This window comes from Peromyscus maniculatus, chromosome 4 (assembly GCF_049852395.1).
Source record: "Peromyscus maniculatus bairdii isolate BWxNUB_F1_BW_parent chromosome 4, HU_Pman_BW_mat_3.1, whole genome shotgun sequence".
Taxonomy (NCBI): Eukaryota; Metazoa; Chordata; class Mammalia; order Rodentia; family Cricetidae; genus Peromyscus; species Peromyscus maniculatus.
Window position 1 is genome coordinate 1,053,173 of NC_134855.1, and position 25,503 is coordinate 1,078,675.

At 38.5% G+C, this 25,503-nt stretch overlaps 1 protein-coding gene across 8 annotated transcripts in view; it reads left to right on the plus strand.

Annotated features, from left to right (window-relative positions):
* The window catches only part of Scai (suppressor of cancer cell invasion), a 119,541-nt gene extending 94,958 nt beyond the window's left edge, over positions 1-24,583 (plus strand). For 5 of the 8 annotated variants that reach the window (XM_006992509.4, XM_076568767.1, XM_015986194.3 and 2 more), the window contains 8 exons: positions 228-329; positions 1,228-1,306; positions 3,915-4,014; positions 5,537-5,618; positions 15,351-15,423; positions 18,867-19,040; positions 19,235-19,335; positions 23,659-24,583. In XM_006992509.4, coding sequence (XP_006992571.1) covers positions 228-329; positions 1,228-1,306; positions 3,915-4,014; positions 5,537-5,618; positions 15,351-15,423; positions 18,867-19,040; positions 19,235-19,335; positions 23,659-23,805 — 858 coding nt within the window. In that variant the 3' untranslated portion in view covers positions 23,806-24,583. Of the gene's footprint in view, positions 1-227; positions 330-1,227; positions 1,307-3,914; positions 4,015-5,536; positions 5,619-15,350; positions 15,424-16,036; positions 16,260-18,866; positions 19,041-19,234; positions 19,336-23,658 lie in introns of all 8 variants that reach the window. The other 3 variants (XR_013050381.1, XR_013050382.1, XR_013050383.1) reach the window with 2 other exon arrangements.
* The last annotated feature ends 920 nt before the right edge of the window (positions 24,584-25,503 follow it).

Sequence of the window (25,503 nt, forward strand, 5' to 3'; positions counted from 1 at the left end):
GTGGCCAAATAGTAGAATTGTTGCAAGTTAGAAGCCTGCCTGGCCTACCTAGTGAGTTCCTGTGACAAACAAAAAGAGTGCTTGCTAAGACAGAAAAGTTGATAAGCACAATTACAGACACAGAATAATATGAGGACATTTGATTAAAAAAAAGAATAGAAACTGTTGACCCTGCTAATTCAGCTGTCACATACTACTTACACATCATTTTGGGTATGTCACTATAGGAATCAGCTGACAAACCTGCCAGACGAGAAAACCCCCACAAGTATCTGCTCTACAAACCAACCTTCAGCCAGCTGTATACTTTCTTAGCAGCATCTTTTAAGGTATGTCTGGCCCAGTCCTTTCTTATGCAGTGAGGAAAGTGTGCTCATGGTAGACTTGGTCACTCTTCAGAAGCCTGACTTAAAGTGTTTAGTGATCTGTGAACATGGATAAGTGCTGTCCCAGTAGTGATTCTGACCCCTTGTTGTTGGGGGAATGGTAGTTGCTGATGATGTCAGTAATTTTTTTTTTTTTTTTACCATCGATCGGAGACTGTTGGTTAATTATCATTCTCTCCCTTTCAGATTTTTATTAATAAACAACTTTAGGCTTAACACTTAATGCAAAACTGAAGAATAAGAACAGAATGTATAGCATTCATATGCTTGGGCAGCTTAGTACGACATTGTTAATATCTGATAGAAGTGTGTGGTAAATGCCTGTAATCCTACATTTGGACAGGAGTTGAAACCCTCTTGGATCACACAGTAGCAAGTTCAAGGACAACCTGGATATGTCAGTACATGGAAAGATTGAAGCCAGTGTGGGCTTCATACAGCCTAAAAAAAAAAAAGAGTCATGAGAATTAGGTGGTATCTTCCCAAAATTTATATAGAGGAAGGTGTGGAGGGGAGGTGTTGCCCTTTTTTTTATCCCTAGTGGAGATCTTTCTTTCTCTATTTCATGTTTTCAGAGAACATGCTCTAACAGATGGGGAGTTGCAAGTAGAAAATGTGTTCACAGCTTTGGGCAACAGTTATGCAGCATAGATTATAGTGAATCTTTACCATATGATTTTAAGTTGGAACAAGTGGGAATATGATAATTCTTTTGGAAACTAACAGTAGTGTATTAAACGACATCATTTTCCCCACAACCTTAAACTGCCCTGAACTTTAAATAAAACTATTTTATTTTTTTTTTGTCTGTGGTTTTGTGTGTGATTTTCTTTCATTTCAGGAGCTGCCTGCCAATAGTGTGCTTCTGATTTACCTGTCAGCCACTGGCGTTTTCCCCACAGGTCGTTCTGATGGTGAAGGTACAATAAAGGAATGCTCCCACCGTGAGCAGGGCTTGAATTCTCTCTATTTTCTACAAGACAGTGGCCCACAGCCCAGAGACCACCTCAAGCTTTCTAGAGAAGCTTCCAAATTTAAAACCTGGTCTGCTTGTTTAGTGACAGTGTTGAAAAGAATGTGCTAAACTCTCCACATTCAACTATTATTCCTTGAAGTCCAAATATCCTGAAACAGTACATAGATCAAATTCATACTTTGCTATCAAATTTATCAAAACCATCATATATAGATTTATACATATGCAATTTGATGTTTGACATTGTAAAGGACTGTGGAATCTACCAACCTATTTATTTGACATCATTGATCATTGTAAGCTTTTAATACATTTGGGGATCTGGTCAGAGGCAACATTATGGCTGAAAGTCTTAGTAGAAATCAGTATACTTTTGTAACTGTGAAAGTTCAAGTCCTTGTTACGATTTTATTTTCAATCCTTTTTATTTTGTTACTGTGGATTCAGTCCATGCAATATTGGGATGCTGTTTCAGAAAAAAAACCTAAAACTGTCAGAACATATGAGCTCAGAAATTGTTCAGACTAGATGAGCAACTTAGATGTAAATGAAGGAATTACATCTTTGGAGAAAAATAGTTTAACATTTTCAACATTTTCCTCCTCATCTGTCTGTTGGAATTGGCATTCCTTTATAAAATGCATGACCCACCATCTTCCTTGCATGACCTACAAAGTAGTAAATTGTTACTGTGTAAATAAAACAGGGCAAATCTCTATAGTCTTTACATTGCAATGATGTTTTAAAGAGCTATAATCCACATGTGATGTGAGGGAATGGGGTGTGGTGGGATACTAACGGGCAGATACAAGGGAGGGAGAAGACAATAACAACGGCCTTAGTTCTTATTTAAATGCTAAGTCACTTAATATTTAAGTATCTCTTGTTTGAAAACATGTTATTAAAGCAGCTATTCTGGGTCTAAATTGTATTTAGTATTGACCTCTTATTTTGCTTTTTGTAATTAATATAGGTATTAACTGAATGATCCTTTCTCGGCGATTATATGAACATTCCATAGTCAGTGTTCAACTTAGACAAGGGTTAGCTAACTCTTATGACCAGTGGGGAAAGGCTAACGTGTAAACCATAATTAAAGAGGTTTATATAATAGTAAAATAATGGATTTTTCTTTTTTTTTTTTTTTTTTTTTTTTTTTTTCCGGAGCTGAGGACCGAACCCAGGGCCTTGTGCTTGCTAGGCACGCACTCTACCACTGAGCTAAATCCCCAATCCCTTTTTTTGTTTTTGGTTTTTTGTTTTTTGTTTTTTTTTTTTTTTTGGTTTTTCAAGACAGGGTTTCTCTGTGTAGCTTTGCGCCTTTCCTGGATCTCACTCTGTAGACCAGGCTGGCCTCGAACTCACCTGGCTCTGCCTCCCAAGTGCTGGGATTAAAGGCGTGCACCACCACCGCCCGGCCAAAATAATGGATTTTTCATATGCTGGAATTTGGCAGAATATTTCATAAAAATAAAGTTTTGTTAATCAGAATTTTCAAGTTTAATTCTAATTTTTCCTTTTTTTTTTAAGATTTATTTATTTATTATGTATATAGTGTTCTGTCTGCATGTATGCCTGCAGACCAGAAGCAGGCAACAGATCTCATCAGGGATGGTTGGGAGCCACCATGTGGTTGCTGGGAATTGAACTTAGGACCTCTGGAAGAGCAGCCAGTTCTCTTAATTGCTGAGCCATCTTTCTAGCCCTCTAATTTTTCTTTATGTCTTACATTTAGTAGTTAATTTAAAATTATATTTTCTGGATGAGGTACAATAGTGTATCCCTGTAATGCCAGTTACTCAGGATGCTAAAGCAGGAGGATCACTTAAGCCTAGGAGCTTAAGACCAGCCTGTGCAACATAATGAGAGCCCTGAATCCTGAATCCATAGATAGAGGGAGGGGGGGGAAGGGGAGAGCGAGACTGCAGTTTGCAGTTAGCAGCTTTCTTTGTAAGGTACTTTTGTTAAACCAGAGACTGAAATTTTGTTTGCAGTGTAAATTTATTTTAAACATCCCAGGTCTCCATCCCTTTTTACCACCCAAATTAATGGGATGCTGTTAGATTCTTGGTTTTGTTGTTGCTGCTGGTTGTTTGTTTGCTTTTTGTTTGTTATTTTTGTTTTGTTTTTTGTCAGAGTCTGTCCGTGTAGCCCTGGCTGTCCTGGAGCTCACTATGTCATGTAGACCAGGCTGGCCTCAAATGCACAAAGATCCACGTGCCTCTGCCTCCTAAATGCTGGGATTAAAGGGGCATGCCACCACTCCTGGCTGTAGAGTCTTATTTTGTTTCTCATTATATTCTGTTTGAAAAGCAGGTAAATAATTAAGTGATTTTTTTTAAAGCATTAAAGTAGGCAATGTGCTGAATTTATGAAAGTACTGTGTTATGGTAAAATGTAAAATTTAAAGATTTAAAGATTTTTAAAAAATGTTTTGTGCTTATCTTGCACTTGTATCAAAGGGAGATTCATTGGTACTCTTGCATCTGAGCTTCAGATCGGTCTGTGTTACCCTCCAGTTGAGTTCTAGGTTTCTTCTCTTTGTTCTTTAGGTCCTTACGACTTTGGAGGTGTACTTACTAATAGTAACCGGGACATTATAAATGGAGATGCAATCCACAAACGAAATCAGTCCCACAAGGAAATGCACTGGTACATATTCTAGTGTCTCTTTTTATTCTAGGGATTAAAACTCCTTAAATATTAAGAGAAATGGAGACTTCATTTTGCTACTGGACAGGTTCCCATAGACTATTGTTGATAGCAATTATTTGTGTTCTTTTGTGAAAGCTTGCTCTTTCTCTAGCACAGAACCATCTTTAGAATTTCTATAGCTGAAAGAGAAAATTCTCCTTTTAATGAAGAGTTGACTTGTCGGATAATACTTTTATGTTTAATATCAACTGTTCAACTGTTCATACTGAAAAATAATAAAGGAGGAGACCAGGTCTGTGCATATTTCAAATTCTTCATGCCTTAGCTAAAGTTTCCCCAAGCCACATGTGGTGCTGTTGCTCACCTTAGTTTTAAATCATTTATTTTAGAAAATGTCACATATACATGAGTAGTACATGCACAGCATCACCAATCATCTGAGAAATGTAAATTAAAAGCATGAGAAGTTAATACTTAGCATCTGTTAGGATAGTTGTTGCAAAACACAAGTGTTGTTGAGGATATGAGCAGAGAGCCCTTGAAGACTGTTGTGAGAATATCATTGGATTGGTACAATTATTATGGAAAACGGTATGGGTTTTCCTCTAAAAGTTAAAAATAAGGGCCAGTGAGATGGCTAAGCAGGTGAGTGCACTTGCCACTAAGCTTGATGACCTGAGTTCAACCCCTTAGACCTACAAGTTAGAAGTGAACTAAATCTCCACAGGTTGTTCTCTGACCTCCACGTCAGCACTGTGGTGAAGGTGTGTGGTGGAGTGGGGGATGGGGGAAGAAAGAGATCACACACACAAGATGGATGGATGGATGGATGGATGGATGGATGGATGGATGGATGGATGGATGGACGGATAAATGTAAATAAGTTTAAAATAGACTAAGTATAATGGCATATACCTGTGATCCTAGCACTTACAAGACAGCCTGGGTGGGCTACATAGCAAAATCATTCATGTATCCACATGAATGAACAGATGAATAAATAAATACATAAATAAATTTGAACTAGATAGCTGGGGAGGTAGCTCAACAATTAAAGCCCTTGCCACACAAACAAGAGAACCAGAGTTTGGATCACTAGAACCCATGTAATTGTTGAGTGTGTGTGTTGGCCTGGAATGGAGGAGAGGAAATTCAAGCAGCAAGCTGGCTTGCCAGACTACACATCTCAGCAACCTCTGAGTTTGACAGAAAGACTACCTCAAATAATACGGTAAAAAGTGATTTAAGAAGATTCCTTACATTAACCTCAGGTCTCCATCATGTCCAACACACACATACAACACACTACAAAGAAGAAGAAAATAGATTTTAAAACAGTAACCCCATTTCATGGTCTATATCTAAAGGAAATGAAATTATGTCACTTAGTACACTATCTAAACCAAATGTCTGTACCCCATATTCATTACAACGTTACTCACAAAAGTCAAGATTTAGAAATGACCTATTGAGACTTGGCCATACAGTTATAAAATTCCTCACTGTTATTTTTCTGCAGCCTTCATCCTGGAGATCTCTATCCATTCACAAGGAAACCCATGTTCATCATTGTGGACTCCTCCAACAGTGTTGCCTATAAGGTGAGTCCTTGGAGAGCTGGTGTTCATGCCAGGTATATAGCAGTAACCCCAGGGTCCCCATTCTAGCATGTGCCCTTTTATTTTGCTTTGTTTTACTTACTTAATTTTACAGTTTGTATTTAGTGTTTCTTTTCTTTTGAGGTTGTGCATGCTAGTCAGGATCTGATGCTATGAATAGAAACAAGAAGAAACGCATGAATGGACTCTCAGTGGAAAATACTAAATCCTCCTGCAGAAAAAAAAAATTTTCAAGATTTCCAAGATCTCTGGTGGGAGGTTTATTTTTGTTATATAACCCAGAATGTTTTCCTTTTCAGAGCTAGAGATAATATGGGTGGCTTATTTTCTAGTTTTTAAACACTTTTCACTTATGCACACCTAACTGTTAGAGTTTAAATGAAATTCCGTCTCATATTACATAGTAATGATCTTGATTATTAACAGTTTTACATATGCTTTGTTTTTCCATGATTAAGTCTGAATGTTGGAGTAAGTGACAGTGATTTAACCAGGAAGTGCTTTTGCAATGTTTTGATACTGAAACAAATCCTTAGGGGCTTGAGAGATGGCTCAGAGACTGCTCTTCCAAAGGACTTGGGTTCAATTCCCAGCACCTACATGGCAGCTGACAACTGTCTGTAACTCCAGGATCTGACACCCTCACATAGAAATAAAAAGAAAGAAGAAGAAGAAACAAACAAATCTAGAGCAACTAAAAAAGCACCAGCGGTGAAACGCTTTGATGTCACTAGAATTCATGCTGTAATCATTTATAATAAAGCAAAACAGGCTTTAGCCTCTTTTGTGTTTTGTTGGGATGTCTGATTAGGGAAAAGCATGTCCACACTGGGCTGGGTGCTTGTGTTTCTGTTCCTGAAAATTCCTACTGCTGTGGGTATCAACATGAATGGAGAAGCAAACATTAGTTTATTCTATCATGGCAGTAGAAATGGCTGGTAGCCAAGAATGGTGACCCAACATGTATGTTTTCCATTTTCTCATGTTTAGTTTCATTTTAAAAATAAAACATGAATTCTAAGAGCATTTAATTCATCCTAAAATTTTTAGCATGTTTCTTGCTACCCGTTTTGTTAAGTTCAATGTTAGATTTTTTTATTTTTAGCAAGCATATCTGTCCTTGCTCAATTTGTATATTTGTATATATCTGCTGGATGTAGCAGGGATGGGGAACTACTAAAGGAAGGCCAGAACAGGATTGGTGAGAGTTCAGGGCAGCTTGGGCTACAGAATGAGTCCCTGTCTTGAAACAAAAATATCTAGACAAGAAGGTCCAGCATATAAATACATGAATTACTTTTACATAAAAGTTCTTTAAGAATAGAACAGAAACAGAAAAATGGGGGAAAAAAATCAATGGAATAATTCAAAAAAATGGGCAGTTTCCATACTGAAAAAATTCACCAATAGCAGTTCAAAATACATCCAGATCATTTCCCTGCCTTTTTCTTTGCTATAGTTACAACTAGAGAAATATAATACACACATACATACATGCACATACAATAGGCATATATAATTGCCTTTTTCTCATGTTTGAAATAGCTTCTCATATCCTTGAGTACATAAGTGATTATTTTCATTTTGTTTGTATGTGATACAACCCACGGCCTCATCATGGTAGGTGAGTGCTTTACCTAGCTACACTTCCAGCCACAGAAATCATCTTATATTCTGCTTTGCTCTGTGCTGAGTTGTCTCTGTCTCTTGTTTGTTTGTTTGTTTGTTTGTTTGTTTGTTTGTTTGTTTGTTTGAGAGATAGTTTCTCTGTGTAGTTTTGGTGCCTGTCCGAGAACTCGCTCTGCAGACCAGGCTGGCCTCAAACTCATAGATTTGCCTGCTTCTGCCTCCTAAGTGTTTAGATTAAAGGTGTGTACCACTACCTTCTGGCTTGTGTCTGTTTCTTTCTTTTTTTTTTTTTAAGATGTATTTATTTATCATGTACAGTGTTCCACCTGCATGTTTGCCTGCCCGCCAGCAGAAGGCACCAGATCTCATTATAGATGGTTGTGAGCCACCATGTGGTTGCTGCGAACTGAACTCAGGACCTCTGGAAGAGCAGCCAGTGCTCTTAACCCTCCGAGCCATCTCTCCAGCCCCAAGTGTCTGTTTCTTTTTGCCTCTTTTATATGAGACCTTATTTAGAGTACCATAACCCTTGCTTGTCTGGTTCTGTTTTAGAATGGAGGCAAGAAACTAGGTGAGTGGATATGACTTGTCATATTTAAGATGGATTATTTAGTTGGATGGTAAACTCTTACATCAGATCATTAGGTCTTCCTTTATGCTTACATCATATTTATCAGATAAAACCCATTATTCTACCTAGAATATAAAGTTCTGATTATCAGCATATGTATAATTTCCCTAATTTGTGCACTGTGGCTGTTTGGAGACATAAATGTTTTTCTTCCCCCTGCCTCACATTTAAAATTCTTGGTAAATACATAAGGAATCCTTATGTTAAGGATTAAATGTCCTGTGTAACTCTGCTTTCTGATTCCAAATTCCTGCTCTTTCCACTCTTGGAAAAAGAAGAGCTTTGCATGTTCATATGAGCTTCCTGGTAGGAGGAAGTTATTGATAAACCAAGATCTGTGTAATAGCTATGACCCATATTTTGTCTAACATGTTTCCATTAGTGTTAAAGTGGGCACATCAATTGGCTTTCTCTGTGGTAATGTAGCTTTAAATTAGCTGGTAGTTTAGCTGGAAATTTAAAAAAAAAAAAAAAAAAAGTCCCCAGTAACTTAGGAAATTCTTTTTAATTCTTCTTTCTTTCCTTTGGGGGGAAAATTTCATTATGAATATTGAAAATTCAAGTAATGGGTCTCTGCCAGTGCAAATAGCTGTCAATGAAACAGCCTTAGCCTAAAGCATTTGATGTGTGCAAATTGCTTGTATGCTTGTATGACTTTTACCACATAATCAGTTATACCTGGTCCTCTGCCAGCCCGCCTCAAATTCTAGAATCCCATTTCTTTCCTGTTCCTTTGAAATTCCTTTTCTTAGCTTCTAATAGTCTGCACTTAGTCTGTAACAAATATACTTTTGGTTGAACATGTCAGGTATGTTAAATGATTTGAATTGTTAGGTTGGAGTTGTTCGTTCATGATAATGACAGTTCTCAGCCATTATCTCTGTACTTGCTGACTCTTGAGCCCCTTTCCCATCCCCCCCTTAGACTCATTTAGGCTTACCACATTTCTACTTTCTTCAGTATTTTGCATCATCATGTTTTTGTTAGAGATTATGTCATTTTTTTCATCCTGCTTTATTAGTTCACAGTGTTTCCCTTAGTTGTGTGTAACACATTATTAATCCATCTTTAGTTTCATGTTCCTTTTGATATATTACATTGCCCACTATAGTTTACTATTTCAGTCTCTGCTTTTACTTCTTTGAGCTTAATAAGCAGTTATTTGTTTTGTCTATCACACAATTCCTACACTTGAGTCTACTTTTGCTATTTAAGATAACATTTTAATTTTTGTGTTTGTGCATGTTTATTTTTGAAATTTAAAATTTTTATTTTATGTATATGCTGTGTGTGTGTGTGTGTGTGTGTGTGTGTGTGTGTGTGTGTGTGCGCGCGCGCGCGCCTCTTCTTATTATCCTTAAATCTTAAAATTGGGAGATGTTCATGAGGGCCTAATATGAAGGAACCTTTAGTTTCAGGAGATTTACATTTGCTTGTACCAAACATCAAGAAGTACCACCAGCTTAGGACCCTATTTGTAGTATCACCTGCAGGCATGTACGAGAGCTAACATCTTGCAGGAACTAATTATCTGTTGAGCTCAACACCAAGAAAGGTCACCTTACCATTCTGTGAGAAATGATCCTAATGGAAGACATGTGAGGGTTGACTTTACATCATTCTTACTTTAAAGGGATAGCCATGTAGGATTCTTCTCTAATGTGAGCAGATATGGATCTCTTACCATCTCTGCCCTTTTCTAGATGTGGCTTTCAAAACCTAAACTCAAGTTGCTAGTTTGCCTTAGGCCAGGCAAGGTCTGGCATTAGCTTATTTGCCCGGTCTCTTCTAGTAGTTTTTCCTCATATCTCTGACCATCTTTGGAGTGTCCCCGGGTTCCATCCTGTTCTTATTTCCCAGACATAGCTGACTCTCTTAGTGCTCATACTAGTTTCATGACTTAATTACTGTACCCCCACTGGTTTCTTCTAAGTGTGTTACCTCCAGGTAAGACCTCTCTCTAGAACTCCACTTCTAATCATCTACCTACTTTGTGTATCCAGTTGGGAATTCTTCATACAATTGCAAGCTAACAGAAACCACTATACCCAAGACAATTCTAGGCCATTTCTACCTCCAGACTCCCTGTCTCAGTTGGTGCCTGTTTTGCTTTTATAGTTATCCCAGCTGGAAGTTGTGTCTTTCTTGATGTTCTTCTCCTCCCCTCCAATATCACATGCATTTCATGAAACCTTCTAGGATCTAATTAAATGCCCCAAATGTCATGTACTCCTCTGCCATTCCCCTGGTTCATGCCATTGTTCTACCTCACCTGATTCATTGTAGTAGCTTCCCAGCTAGGCATACTTAATTCTTCTTTACCTCTCACCTCCTGCATGCGTGCCTTTGTGTCAGGATAAACCTCTATTCAAACTCTCCCATGGCTTCTTATCTCACTCAGAGTACAAGACACATGTGGGCACACAGGCTTCTTTGACTTCCTTGCCAATCTCTTCAGCTACACTATTTCCTTCCTGATCCTTGTCTTAGTTAGGCTTTCTATTACTGCGATGAAACACCGTGACCAAAAGCAAGTTGGGGAGGAAAGGGTTTATTTGACTTACACTTGTGGATTCATAGTCCATCACTGAAGGAAGTGAAGCAGGAACTCAAGCAGGGCAGGCTCCTGGAGGCAGCAGCTGATGCAGAGGCCAAAGGAGAGGAGTGCTGCTTACTGGCTTGCTTCTCATGCCTTGTTCAGTCTGCTTTCTTTCTTACAGAACCCAGCACCACCTATCCAGGGGTGGCACTACCCACCATGGGCTGGACCCTCCCCTACTGATCACTAACTGAGAATATGCCCTATGTTGAATCTCATGGAGGCATTTCCTCAACTAAGGCTCCTTCCTCTCTGATGACTCTAGCTTGTGACACAAAAACTATCCAGGACAGTCCTTAGTGTTTCAGGCAGTCTTCTGCTCTGGACCTTTCTATCTTAAATGCCCTATCAAAGGTACCTCATATTTGTTAAGTGTTTGAATAAATGAAACCTCTTAATCAGGTCCTCCTTAATTTCGATGTTTCAGATCATGTGCCTTTTTACCTTGTGACTTTATTGTTCTTCATAACCATGATAATTCACATTTGTATCATGACAGCTGTGCTATGTGTTCTTCTAAGTGTTTGATATACTTGAGCACATTCAATTCTCACACAGATAATTTGTCACATTTTTTCCCAGCTCTCTTTTTCTTTTTTATTTAGAGATAGTGGTGTTTCACTAAGTTGTTTAAGCTGACTTTGAACTTAACTCTATAGTTCAGACCAGCCTTGAACTTACAGTCTTCCTGCTTAGCCTCCCAAGTAGCTACAGTAATTATAAGACTGTACCTCCAGGCCTACTGTTACCACTTTTATTATCTTCATTTGACTGATAAGAAAAATAAGGCACAGGAAGTTTAAGCATTTTTTAAAATATTTTATGTGTATGGATATTTTGTCGACATGCGTGCCTGTTCACCACCTGCATATAATGCCCGTGGCAGCCAGAAGAGGGGGCCAGATCCCCTGGAAATAAAATTATAGATGGCACTGTATAGGTGCTGGGATGTGAACCCAGGTCTTCTGCAATGGGAGCCAGTTCTTGCTGAGCCATCTCTCCAGACCCAGGGTCACACAGCAAACTAAGTGGTAGCAAAGCTGGATTTAAACAATCTGATTACAAAACCTGTACTATTAATGTAATTATTTGAATTCCATGCTCTGTGCCTAGACTCCTTGTCACCTTTGAGGTCTGTATATAATTTACTCATTTTGTTTACTGGGGGCCTCCCTGTATCTGCCACTTGCATCCCTGTCCAAATATCATCTTCAGGGAGACAGGGCTTTTCTGTTTTGTTTACTATCCTATCTTTAGCATCTGCTCCATCTCCTCAATGAGTGTTTATTGAAACTAGACCTTTTAAATGGATAACTATATCTATTGATGTAAGTTAATAGTGGAGGTTTTACTCTGTTTCATTTTGAGACAGTCTTGCTCTAGCTCAGTGTGGCCTTAAACTTGAGATCCTCCATTCTCAGCCTCCTGGGTTATAGGTATGAATCACTTAGACACAATTTTTAACTTACCAGTTTTTAAAAGTGTGTGTGTGTGTGTGTGTGTGTGTGTGTGTGTGTGTGTGTGTGTGTGTGTGTGTGTACACGCGTGCACGCGCGCGCCTTGCAGTTAGACACAATTTTTAACTTACCAGTTTTTAAAAGTGTGTGTGTGTGTGTGTGCGTGCGCGTATGTACATGTGTGTGTGAATATATACCACATATGTATGATTGTCCACAGAGACAAGAAGAGGATATTGGATCCCCTGGAGCTAGAGTTACTGGCAGTTGTCAGTTGCCTGACATATCAGTGCTGGGAACCAAACTTGGGTCCTCTGGAAGAGTAGAGTGTGCTCTCAACTGCTAAGACATCTCTCCAATACCCCTAAATTGTTTGTAATTATACACACACGCACACACACACACACACACACACACACACACACACACACACTTTGGGGAGTGGGTTATGTGTGGAGGTCAGAGAACAACTTTGAGTCTGCCCTTTTTTTTTTTTTTGGTTTTTCGAGACAGGGTTTCTCTGTGTAGCTTTGCGCCTTTCCTGGGACTCACTTGGTAGCCCAGGCTGGCCTCGAACTCACAGAGATCCGCCTGGCTCTGCCTCCCGAGTGCTGGGATTAAAGGCGTGCGCCACCACTGCCCGGCAAGTCTGCCCTTTTTTTCTACCATTTGGTCTCTGGGGATCAAATAGGTTGCCAGACATAAAGCACCTGTACCTGCTTAGCCTTCTTGCCAGCCACACTTTGTTATTTTTAATAGATCCTTTCACTAGGACTTAGGATTTGTCTATCATTCTAGGTTAGCTGGCCAATGAGCCCCAAGTCCAACGTCTCTGTCTTCCCAGTGATGGTTACCATGTTTTGCCTTTTACATGTTCTCTAGGCATTGAAATCAGATCCTCATGCTTATGTGACAAGTATTTTATCAACCAAGTCCTAAAACTGAAATATAATCTGATATGCCAGGCATGGTCACTGTGCCTATAGGTTGAGGTGGGAGGTTCACTTGATTTTAGGAATTCAAATCCAACCTGAACAACATCACAAGACCCTGTATCTAAGTAAATAAATAATATATACAACCCAGTATTGTCTATCAGGATCCTATGATAACCCCCAAGATGTTCATAATTTCACGAAGGACTTAATACTCAGCATATAATTATGTGAAGACTTAATAGAGTAAGATGAAGATAGTAAAATCAGCAAAGAATAAGGAAATGTAAGAGAGTCCGGAGAAAACCAGGTCTAAACTTCCAGGGTGTTGACCCAGGAGTCACACAGAATGTTCTTCATTCCCCAGCATGACCATGTGGATTAAGTACTTTATTTTAGAGATGCTTATTACAGACCTTGTGCAGATCAGTTGGTATTGTGTTTGCCTAGTATTCATGAAGCTCTGCTTTCTGTCCTCAGCACTTGGGACATGGAAACCAGAGGATCAGAAGCAGAGCAACCTGGATTACATGAGACCCAGTCACAAAATTTTAAAGACTGACTCACTAGAGAGCTGAAGTCGAGGCTTTTAATGGGAACTAATCACTAGAATGTCCTCTGCCAGGCTTCCAGAGGGAATGTTGGGATTTCCCTAAAGTGTCTCATTTACCCCATCTATGCAGAGTAAGCCCAATCATGTGAGTCTTCCCACACGTAGCATCCAGCAGCCAGCCAAAGCTAACTTTATAAGCTGGCACTCAGACCTAGTGCAATATCTGCACAATATTTGTAAGTATATGCGTGTATGTATATAAGATGTATCAGAAGACAGAGCTTGACCAGCAAGCAGAAAGAAGAGACTTTGTGGAAATGAATGGTAGTGTTGTCTACTTTAGCACTATCCAGAGCAAGAGCAGCACAGACTATGACCCACAGGCATTTCCAAAATGTGGAATAATTCCTGGGCTACCAAGTGAGCTCCAGGAAAGGCGCAAAGCTACACAGAGAAACCCTGTCTCGAAAAAACCAAAAAAAAAAAAAAAAAAAATGTGGAATAATTCTGTGGTATTTCTTCAGTGCTGGGAATGGAGCTCAGGACTTCATACAGGATAGGCAAGCTTGGGTTTTTTGTTGTTGTTGGTGGTGGTGGGGTGGGTTGGTTGGTTGGTTGGTTGGTTTGGAGATGTGGTCTTACGGAGCCCAGGCTGGCCCCAGCTCCTGAACCTCATACCTCATTTTTCAAATACTGGGACATTTCTACCTTGCATGGCTCATACTGCATTTTTCTGGGCTATGTTTTTGTGTATGTTAACTAGCTTTATTAATTTTAGCAATCAAAATAATTAGGAAGGGCCTAACTAATGACTTGCTATATTTTTGGTCACCACTTCTATTGCTTGCTTCTTTCATTTAGATTTTTGATTGATTTGATATTCACATTTATAGCATGAAATGTAGAGACAGCATATTTTTTCTAAATGTGGGAAAAAATTACTGTGTTATACCTACAAAAGTCCTATGTGTTTGCAGTTCCTTTTCTGTACTTTCCATTCTGTTCCATTTGTTTTGTGCCCACTCTTGTACCAGTGCCACACATTTCAGTTACTGAAGTTTTTAAGTGTACTTTAATATCTGATGAATCTTCTCTTTTGCTTTCCTGACTGATTTTTGCCATTTGAACTTCAGCAGTACATTTTTTTGTTGGCGGGGGAGAGGGGTGGGTAGGAGGCACTAGTAGCTCTTTTTATTGAGATTGGTTCAAATTTTAATACATTATCATGACATTTTAGAGTGGATTCATCTGTAAGTACATAATGTGTCTTTCCATTTCTTTACCTTTATTTTTACCCTTTAGAATTTTTAACTTTCTGACTTACTCAGTTTACTCCTAGGAATTATATCTTTTTTTTTGTTGCTTCACCAAATAATTTATGTTATTAAAATTGTATCTATTATAATAGATCTGCCTTTAGAGAAATGATATTCTAAATTATTCAGAGTACTCCACTTGTAGTCTGAATGTCCACTTAGTTCTTGCTGTAATGAGCACATTGGCACCATCCTGTATGAGTTGTTGCTGTGAGACTCAGTAAGGGATTTATTTACCCATTCCCAGAGACTTTGAGACTGAAAGCTAGATCTTTTGGAAAATTCACCCTGGTGTATCCAGTGGGACCACTGTTTCTAGAGACCCAGATGACCTGTATCTACAAAGCTACAATTATATATCTGCTATTACTTTAAAAAAATCAGTCTACAGAGTGAACGTCACTGTTTTGGTGGCAGTCCTTTTTAGCAAATTGGTATGCATGGTAATGAAACATGAACTGCATATCTGCAACTGCTGCTCTTTCTATATCTGCTTGTAGATAGATTAGAGCCCAATCTGTACACTAGTTATGTGCATTGGAAAATTACTAGGTCAAATCTTTAATGAAAGTCTTAAATTCTTATATATTGCAGAATTTCACAAACTTATTTGGACAGCCACTCGTCTGCTTGCTTTCTCCCACGGCATATCCAAAAGCTTTGCAAGGTATGTTCTTTAGTGCCTGTTAGACCAGTAGGTCTTAATGAAACAAGACCATATTTGTTTTGATCTCCCATCATGATTAGACATGGATGTATGGTTCTTGTAGCAAGTGTCAATCTGAAATATACCTGGGATCCTTGCTGGCAAGATTTCCCTAATGTGCTGTGATTAGGCCTTGAAGTGATTCATCTCTGAGAAAGAAATGGTTTGTTGCTGAGAGGGTTCCTGGTTTTTAGATTTAAAAATCGGTTTTGATTTTCTTGTCATATCCATATAGCATGATTTTCCTACATCTTTGGTTATATACCTTAGGCATCTTTGAAGACTGTAAAATGGCTGGTCTAGGAAACTTATCAGCCTATGTCTAAGAGTTAGGATATTTGAGCTGGCACAACTTAAAAGGCTTCTTTCTTTCTCTTCTTGTTTTTTGTTTACTTTTTTCTTTGAATTTTTATCTTGTTCTTTTAAAATAAAATTCTCTTCAGAATTCACCAGAAGGACAAGTTTGTTTGGGCCATTTCTCCAGTGGCTACAAAGGGAAAGCCTTATTTCCTTAGTATTTTGTCCTCAATAGGTTACACATAAAATCTAATTCTAACTCCCAGTCATTTCCTAGGTCAAATGCTAAGTGAGACTTCACACTGTCTTAGCAGTACTTGTCACTGTGTCACTATCTCCCTGACTGTGAATAGTGCTGCTGTCTCTCTGTGGGAGATGGCATTATACTGCTACTTCCCAGCCCGAAGTCCTGTCTGCTGACATAGTTTGACACAGGAAGTGATTGATGGTCAGCACTTGAATGCCTGAGAGAAGCTGGAGACTTACACCGTTGTTTTAAGGTAAGTTCTGCTGTTTAACAGGGAAAATCTTGTAGCAATTCTAAGTTCACATAGCCAAAGCCAAATCCTAAGGGATAGAACTTACCTTCAAACAACGGTAAAATTCTCCTGCTTTGAGGACTTTGCATCCTGTTTCATATTGTTTCTGGAGGAATGTAACCTCTTCCCACCAGTAGAGAGTGCTGTCATCATCCTGTTTTAATGTAGTTTTACTTAAAACTACATGGTCAAGTGGGTTAATACCAGAATTCCATTAGTGACTTCATTGCACAGAGAAGAAAAGCACAGACAAATGGATGCCAGCTGAATTTGAGTCCCAGCCTAGCCACTTACTAGCTGTGTGACTTTGGAATGCTATTCAGCCATTTTGTACCTCGGTTATTTCATCTATCAAATGGAAATAATAATAGTATTTAACCCTATAGCATAGTGCTAGGTACCTAGAAAGTACTCAGTTTGTGGTGTTAATATGTATGTGGTTGTGATTCATTTCCTTAATGTTTCGTTTTTTTGGTTTTGGGGTTTTTTTTTGCCCAACATCCTATCTTTAAACTATAAAGTTTAGGGGGCTAGAGAGATGGCTGAGTGGTTAAGAGCACTAACTGCTCTTCCAGAGGACCTGGGTTCATGTCCCAGCACCCACATGGCAGCTCACAAGTGTCTGTAACTCAAGATCTGACATCCTCACACAGTCATACATGCAGCAAAACACCAATGCAAATAAAATAAAAATAAATAAATTATAAAATAAAAGTTTAGACTACAAGTACCTTTAAGTAAAATTCAGCCACCAGACAGATTGAATATTCTAATATTCAATTCAGGATTTATTCAATAGCATTGTTGCTGCTGACCTCAACAACAGGGCTTGACACTCTGGCCACAAAGTAGATGTATTTATTTGATAAGGTTCCTACATATTTGGTGTCTGTAGCTCTATCATTAGTCAAGACATACTTTATTCATTCAGTACAGTTTTTAAGATTAATTCATCAGGCTAAGCACTGGGGAACAGCACTGCATCTGATATTCCAGTTGTGTTTCTCATAGAGCCAGTGTCTAGTAGACGATAGAGATGACCTGACAGGAGGAAGCATAGGAGTATGAACAAGGAACTGCTACTACCGCACAGGAGTGAAGCAAAGGGAGAAATGATAGATGGGGATTGGAGTGACTGAGCAGGCAGAGTTCCAGCAGAAAAACTGTATGTGTTATAGCCTTGAGCTATGAGAGCCTGTAAAACATTAGAGAAGTTTAAGTGGTGTCTCTGACTGAAGGGATTATGTGATTGAATGATAAAAACCCTTTAAAGTTGATAATATGATTTGAATTGGAGAGATTGGAGTGAAAAGTGCTCAACAGAGGAGGAGGATGAAAGAGCATGCAGAGAGAATGGATTAGAAGGGTACTGAGGGAAGTAGCCAGATGATGGTGTCAGGAGCTCAACAGTGACTGAATGCTAAGCTTGCTGATGCTGCAGGACTTGCTGATAGACTGGGAGACAGAAAGCAAGAAGATAGATGTGTGTGGCTCTTTTATTGGTGGAAATCTTGAGTCTTGATGAGAACCTGCATTTGAAAACTGTAGAGAAAAGCATGTGTTGAATTCAGGGTCTTTCTGAGAATGGAGTTGAATCTAACCCAGTGCTGTTCAGTAGAAATGTAGGATGAGTTGCATAGATAGTGAGTGTTAACAATATGCCTTTTTGTGCTAAGTCTTTGAAGTCTGGGATGCATTCAAAGATAGTTTGGAGCAGCTAGTCTTTGTGTATGGTAGATCATCGGAAAGCACAAAACCAAAACTATGGAATTCAGTCTTATTCTTTGAAAATTAAGCATCCATGAGCATGAGTAGCAACTAATATCCTAGGAGTTGGTGAGATCAGCAATGTATATGGCCAAAGATAAAAAAATGTTGACATTGAAGAGCTAGGTAGATTATAGGTATGGTTCTACATACCTATAATCCCACACTTGGGAGGTAAAAAGGCAAGATCAGGAGTTCAGGGTTGTCCTTAGCTACTTCATGAGTTCAAGGCCAACCTAAGCTCCTTAAGACCCTGTCTCAAAAAGGGCCTGAGTTGCAGAGAAAGAACAACTAATCAGAAAATTGGCAGATCAAGTACTCATCAGATATTTACATCATAGATGCTTCATGAGGCAATACTTGCCATACTCAGATGAAATTGGTTAGTTGTGTTAAGATAGTAAGAAATGTGTTTAAGCCAGGTGGTGTAGTGCATACCTTTAATCCCAGCACATGGGAGGCAGAGATCTCTGTGAGTTCAAGGTTAGCCTGGTCTACAGAGTGATTTCCAGGACAGCCAGAACTGTTATACAGAGAAACCCTGTCTCAAAAAAAACCAAAAAAAAGAAATGTGTCTACTTACTATTTTATAATTGAAGGAGGCTCAGTGTTTTTATTTTATTCAGAAGGCAATATACCTGGGATGTGTTTTCATCGCTTCATGAAGAATTTACGTTGTTGAACTGTGATTTACTGATACATCTTTAATTTTATACATTATCAGTATATTAAGATATTCCTCATGTGTTTGCTAACCCGTTGTAAACCTCTTGTCTGTATGTAACATGTTTGTGATTACAGATCAGTCTCAGCGAGGTAGCCTCTTCACTCTCTTTTTGAACAATCCTCTAATGGCCTTCCTATTTGTGTCTGGATTGTCAAGCATGCGTAGAGGCCTGTGGGAAAAGTGTCAAGAATATCTTCGAAAAATCAACCGTGATATTGCCCAGCTACTGACCCATTCACGTTCCATAGGTACCCTGCTAATCTACCTGAACACTTAACAAAGCTTACTGTAGTATCTGTCTTAAATGGTTTCCTACTGTAAACTGGGTATTTTAAGGTATTTGTCCCAGGTAGGAAAGTCATGAAGGCTTTCCTTAACTTAGTTCCCTGTTGAAGTGGCATTTTCGTATTGCCTCCATTCACTATCCCCTTCTCCTCTACAGATCAGGCCTTTCTCCAGTTTTTTGGAGATGAGTTTCTTCGATTGCTTCTCACAAGGTTTGTCTTCTGTTCAGCCACCATGAGGATGCACAAGGCCTTTCGGGTAAGCAGTGAAATCATTAAAGATCAAGTTCACCATTTCAATCCATTATTGCTAGTCATGTATTACATTTTGCTTACACTAAATAAAATTTAAATAGATTCAGGATAATATTCAGAAGAAAGCATGGGCAGCATTACGATGAGCAGTATTGTGGGCGTGGTGGTGCATGCTTATAATCCCAGTACTTAGTAGGCTGAGGCAAAGCCTGTCTCTTAAAAGCTGAAACAGAAAAAGATTAACAATGCTGTGACACAAGTTCCCAGTGGGAATATTTTCATGAGCTGCCTGTATTCCCAGCACTTGAGAAGTAGAGGTCAAAGTTCAAGGTCACCCTTGACTACCTAATGAGTTTGTGGCCAGCCTGGGATATATGAGACACTTTAAAAAAAAAAAAAAAAAAAAAAAAAAAAAAAAAAAAAACCACCTTTCTTTACCTAGGAAGACTGCTGTGGATCCTGCCAAATCTCTCCTCAAATGCAGCTAATAACAAGTGTTGTGATTATTTACCTTTTATTAAAACCTTGTTGCTGGGCAGTACTCAAGAGGCAGATCACTGAGTTTGAGGCCAGCTGGGTCTAAAGAGCAAGTTCCAGTACAGCCAGAGCTACACAGAGAAAACCTGTCTCAAAAAATTTAAAAAAAAAAAAAAAAAAAAAATGTGCTTTGTTTTCTGTCTAGTATATTAGTGGATTTATATTGCTTTATTTTAGTCAGTGGCGTTCTGAGGGCTGGATATTTAGCTCAGTGGTAGAATGCCCACCTAGAATGCACAAGGCCCTGAGTTCAATCAGCAGTATCACTGGAAAAATTATATATATAATATATATGTAATTATGTTAAATAAATATATATGTACATGCATATATCTGTATGTGTATGTATGACATTGCTGCAGTTGAGCCATGTTGATTATAGTGTTTATTCTTTGCCATTGTCTGTGTCTTAGTTACTTAACCTTTCTGCCAATAAAGGACATTTTGATTGCTACCAGGTGTTATTATTGTATAAATGATGCAATAGTAGTTGGTGCATACCTCTAATCCCAGCACTTAGGAGGCAGAGTCAGGTGAATCTTTATGAGTTTGAGGACAGCCAAGGCTACATAGTGAGACCTTGTTTAAAAAAACAAATGAAGTAGGCCAGGCAGTGGTGGCACATGCCTTTTATCTCAGCACTCAGGAGGCAGAGGCAGGTGGATCTCTGAATTCAAAGCTAGCCTGTCTATAGAGCAAGCTCCAGGGCAGCCAGTGTCACACAGAGAGGTCCTGTCTATGTTGGCCAACTATTCTTGGGCATGGGGCCTGCCCTGGAGTGTGATTGATAAATCCAATGACATTTCATTGTAGAAAACTGACTTCCTTTCCCTGGCGATAGCGATTGCAAATATCTCTTGATTGGGGTTGGGAGTTAGTCTGATTTGTACCTGTGCTGGTCTTCTGCATGCTGTCAGTTTCTGTGAGTTCAGATGTGCATCACCCCTGTTGTGTTTAGAGGACACTGTTTCCTTGGAGTCACCCATCACCACTCTTAGAATCTTTTCACCTCTTCTTTTGCATAGATCCCTGAGCTCTGGGGTTAGGGTTTGATGAAGATATCCTATTTAGGACTGAGTGTTCCACAGCCCCATTCTCTGCACACTGTCCATTGTAGGTCTTCATGTTATATCATCTACTGAAAGAAGTTTATCTGATGAGAGCTGGGTGATGCACTGAACTGAGTCCTGAACAAGTTGGTACTCATGGGGTTTTGTTTATTTTTAATGTTGTCTGTTTCTTTTTTTACTTCAGCTTGCAACATTAAGGATTTTATTTTTATATATATGTATTTGTTTTGTTTGTTTTGTTTTTCAAGATAGGGTTTCTCTGTGTTACAGCGCTGGTTGTCCTGGAACTCACTTTGTAGACCAAGCTGGCCTCAAACTCAAGAGGACTGCCTGCCTTTGCCTCCTGAGTTCTGAGATTAAAGGCATATGCCACCACCACTTGACTAAGTTTTTTTTTATATATTTTTATTTTTAAAAAGCTTTTGTAACTTAGTTGCAAAATATTCTGCCACATATTTGATTTTCTTTCCGGTTTGATTTTATATAGTTGATATAGTCTCACTGTGTAGTCCAGGCTGGCCTTGAACTTCCTATCCTACCTCAGTGTTCTGACTGCCAGGATTATAGGTATGCCCCACTATTAATACTTACAATAAAATGCACAAAGTTGAAATATACCACTGGTTATTACATGTGTTACTACATGGTTAATAACCGTGTTACTGTGAATATAAACCTCTACTAAGTCATACAACAGCATCATTCCAGAATATTTCCTCCCTAACCTTTTTGGTGAGTCTATAAGCCACTACATCATAGATCATTACTCATATGATAGTTTTTACACTGCCTTATGAACTTGAATCACATTGGATAGAATCTTGTGTAAAGCCATTACTAAGATTGGCACATTTTGTTTCTTTTATCATTAGCTTTTTTTTTTCTTTATCAATTTTAGTTGGTTTTTGTTTTTTAGTGTTGTTTGGTTTGGTTTGGTTTGGTTTGGTTTGGTTTGGTTTGGTTTGGTTTGGTTTGGTTTGGTTTGCATGTGTATATGTGTACCACATGCATACCTGGTGTCCACGGAAGCAAGAAGATATCATTAGATCTCCTAGAACTGGAGTTTTGGATGGCTTTGAGCCACCATGTGGGTATTGGGAACCAAGCCCAGGTCCTCTGGAGGAGCAACAGGTGCTCTTAACCACTGAGCTGTCCCTCCAACTAACTCCACTTAGTCCTTTTTACTTCTGAGTAGTAGTTCATTGTTCTGTTGATGCTCACCTGGGTAGTTGTAAGTTATTAGCTAGTAAATGAAACTCTTCAGTACAAGTAGAAGAGTTTGTGTTAGTCTTTGCAAATATTCTTTGATTTTTTTTTTTTTTTTTTTTGTAATTTCCCCACATGCAGAAAAGGCTTTGTTTTAATCAAAGTGTCAATTTTATACTGCTTCACCACTAGACAGCAGCTTGGTTAGCAACTTAGACTTTCACCTTGTGTAGTAACACAAGATCTTTTTATTTTTGATCTCCTCCAAGATAATCATTAGAAAACTTGGACATCACTGCCTCTGTTCCTAACTCTTTGTCCTCTTTCACTGACATGTCCTATTGTCACTATTTTGCTTTTCTTTCATGATTGTTTGACATTCAGTGTGAGTTCATCTTTGTAGAATGTGTCTTCTACTTCAGACCACTTGCCCCTTACCACTTTTTTATTTTTTTGTTTTGTTTTTGTGGTGGTTTTTTTTTTTTTTTTTGGAGACAGGGTTTCTCTCTGTAGTTATGGTGCCTGTCCTGGATCTCACTCTGTAGAATAGGCTGGCCTTGAACTCACAGAGCCTGGCTCTGCCTCCCAAATGCTGGGTTTAAAGGCGTGCACCACCACCTCCCTGCTGCTTTTTGATTTTTATCAGCAGAAAGTTGTTATATGTTCCATTTCTAGAAACTGCCAGATCTTTTCTCAAAGCAGGTCATTAACACTCCCATGGTAAGGTATGAAAGTTGCTTGTGTACCTGGCTGCACTGGGTGCCATCAGGCCTACATTCTGACCAAGTGGATTGGATCCAATATGCATTTTACTCATCAGTAATAGTGGTAAATACCTTTCCATCTGCTGTCTGGCTGGGTAGTTTGTTACTTGTCTTTGTGGTTGTTTGTTTGCTTTTTAATGGTAACAAAAGTTTGAAGTGTTCAGGAGATCCAATTAATCAGGTTTTCTTTTTTCAAGTTCCTAAGAAATCTTATCCATTCTAAGTTTACAAAGGTTTTCTGTTTTCTTCTAGAAGTTTTTATTTTAGATTTTGTCTTTTCACTCATTTTGATTTCTACTGCAGCATTTTTTTATTCATAAAATAGGTATTTTTTTAAATCCCATGTGTGGATCCCTCTCAGGATTTGTATCGTTTTTTTGATGGTATTATGCCTAACAGTCATAGAGGTTAACAAATATTTGTGAAATAATGCAGTGTGCAGATGTATTAGGCTGACCCATAGGAAGCTATATTGAGAAGTTAAAATTGTCACTTGTTAGTAATTCAGTACAGAAGCCAAGTGTGATTGTGCTCTTGGGAAGCTGACTCAGGAACATTGCTATATGTTAGAGGTATAACAAGATCCTGTCTAAAGTTAACAAATAAAAGTTCCAAACCAACAAAAAACACATATAGTAGTAATAATAACTGACAAGAGAGGAAAATAGACATTGAGCTACTCCTTAATATTGTCAAACTGAGTAGTTTCCTCCCATAAGATTGTGACACATAACTTTCCTTATTTAACAGGAAACTCGAAATTACCCAGAATCCTACCCACAACTGCCACGGGATGAAACTGTTGAGAATCCTCACCTTCAGAAGCATATTTTAGAATTGGCCTCCATTCTGGATGTTCGGAACATCTTCTTTGAGAATTCTATGGACGACTATTAAAACCCTCTTGTTTAACAGTTTTCATCTTCCACAGGTTTTAAACGGTGCAGTTTTTATGTAATGACAGAGACCGTTACTCAGTTTTTTGTTTTTGTTTGGTTTGGTTTTTTGTGTAAATTTAAGAACTACCATTTTAAAGGCAAACTGAAAAAAAGTTCAAACTTTTAGGATAACTTTTAAAATATAATCTTTCAAGTCTTTTAAAGTCTCAATCTTGAAATTTTTATTTTTTGGTTTTGAAATTAGATACTTACCTCCAACATCTAATCCTACATTCAGATAGGTACTATTGCCTCCCTAAGAAGAATAAATTGTTTATTTTTACATAATGAGAATAATCCAAAAGTTAAATTTTCAATTGGAATTTTGAGGTTACAGAGCTTACTTAGAATGTGAATATATTATCATGAGATTTGTTTGTATATTGTATTTTCTTTGTGGTCTTGAATGCTGAAAATATAAAGGAAAATACTTCTAAGTATTTCAGCCAAAAAATCAAGCCGGTGGTTTCATAATCCTGCACTGTCTCCAGTAGGATTTCTACATAGACTATTCATTAGCAATATCAGGCTTTAAATTGTATCTTGATGGATTCATTGGTAAACTCACTGCACAGTTTCTAATTCTTTTTCATATTCGAGTTTCCAAGGCATCAATGTCAGAGATACTGTCAATGTGAATTGAGGATAACTAGTTTACTGGAAAGTAAATTGTGAGTTGGTTTTACATTTGACAATTTGGAAGTAAGATATTAAAACTCCCTATGTTTTGTTATTCATGCACAAGTTTTTATTATTATTTTAAATAGGACCCCTTATATGAAGGTTTTTGTGTGTTCTTCTCCATCTCCTTCATAATCTCATAAGTACTAGCTATGAAGGTCCCTCCCATCATGGCTCCTTTGGACTGCGTGGCATTTAACATGCAGAAATGCGTGACTCACAGGCCTTCTGCCTGTTTTCTGTATAGGCTCATTGTCTAACTCTGGTGGTTCCTAGAGAAACGGGCTATCTATTTCCAGTACCTCTTTCCTATGCTCCTAAGGAATTTTTTTTTCTTTTTTTTTTTTTTTTTCTCTCAAGGCAGGGTTTCTCTGTGTAGCTTTGGAGCCTGTTCTGGATCTCACTCTGTAGCCCAGGTTATCCTCAGATTCACAGAGATCCACCTGCCTCTGCCTCCCGAGTGCTGGGATTAAAGGTGTACACCACTACTGTCCGGCCCTCTGTAAGGAAATTTTGATGTGTTGTTTTAACCTAAGTTACCTTTTCTCACCTAGAGCAACACTTGAGGGTAAGTTGTAGCCCTATCTGCTCCAGTGCACTAACTTCATGAAGTCTGTTATGGTTGGGTCAGGGACTTAGGATGTTTCATTATCTTTTAAAATTGTTTGTTTGTTCTTTCATTCTGTATTGCTTAAAGCTTAGAAAAAAGTTACTCTGGAAAGAGCCTTTCCAGGTGGTGGTTTTTCATTTTTAAAAAGCCTACTTCCCACCAGGTGGTGGCGGTGGCGGCGGCGGCGGCAGCAGAGGCGGTGGCGCACGCCTTTAATCCCAGCACTGGGAAAGCAGAGTCAGGCACATCTCTGTGAGTTTAAGTCCAGTCTGGTCTATAGAGCAAGTTCCAGGACAGAGAAACCCTGTCTCAAAAATAAATAAATAAATAAACAAACAAACAAACAAACAAGAAATAGCCTGTTTG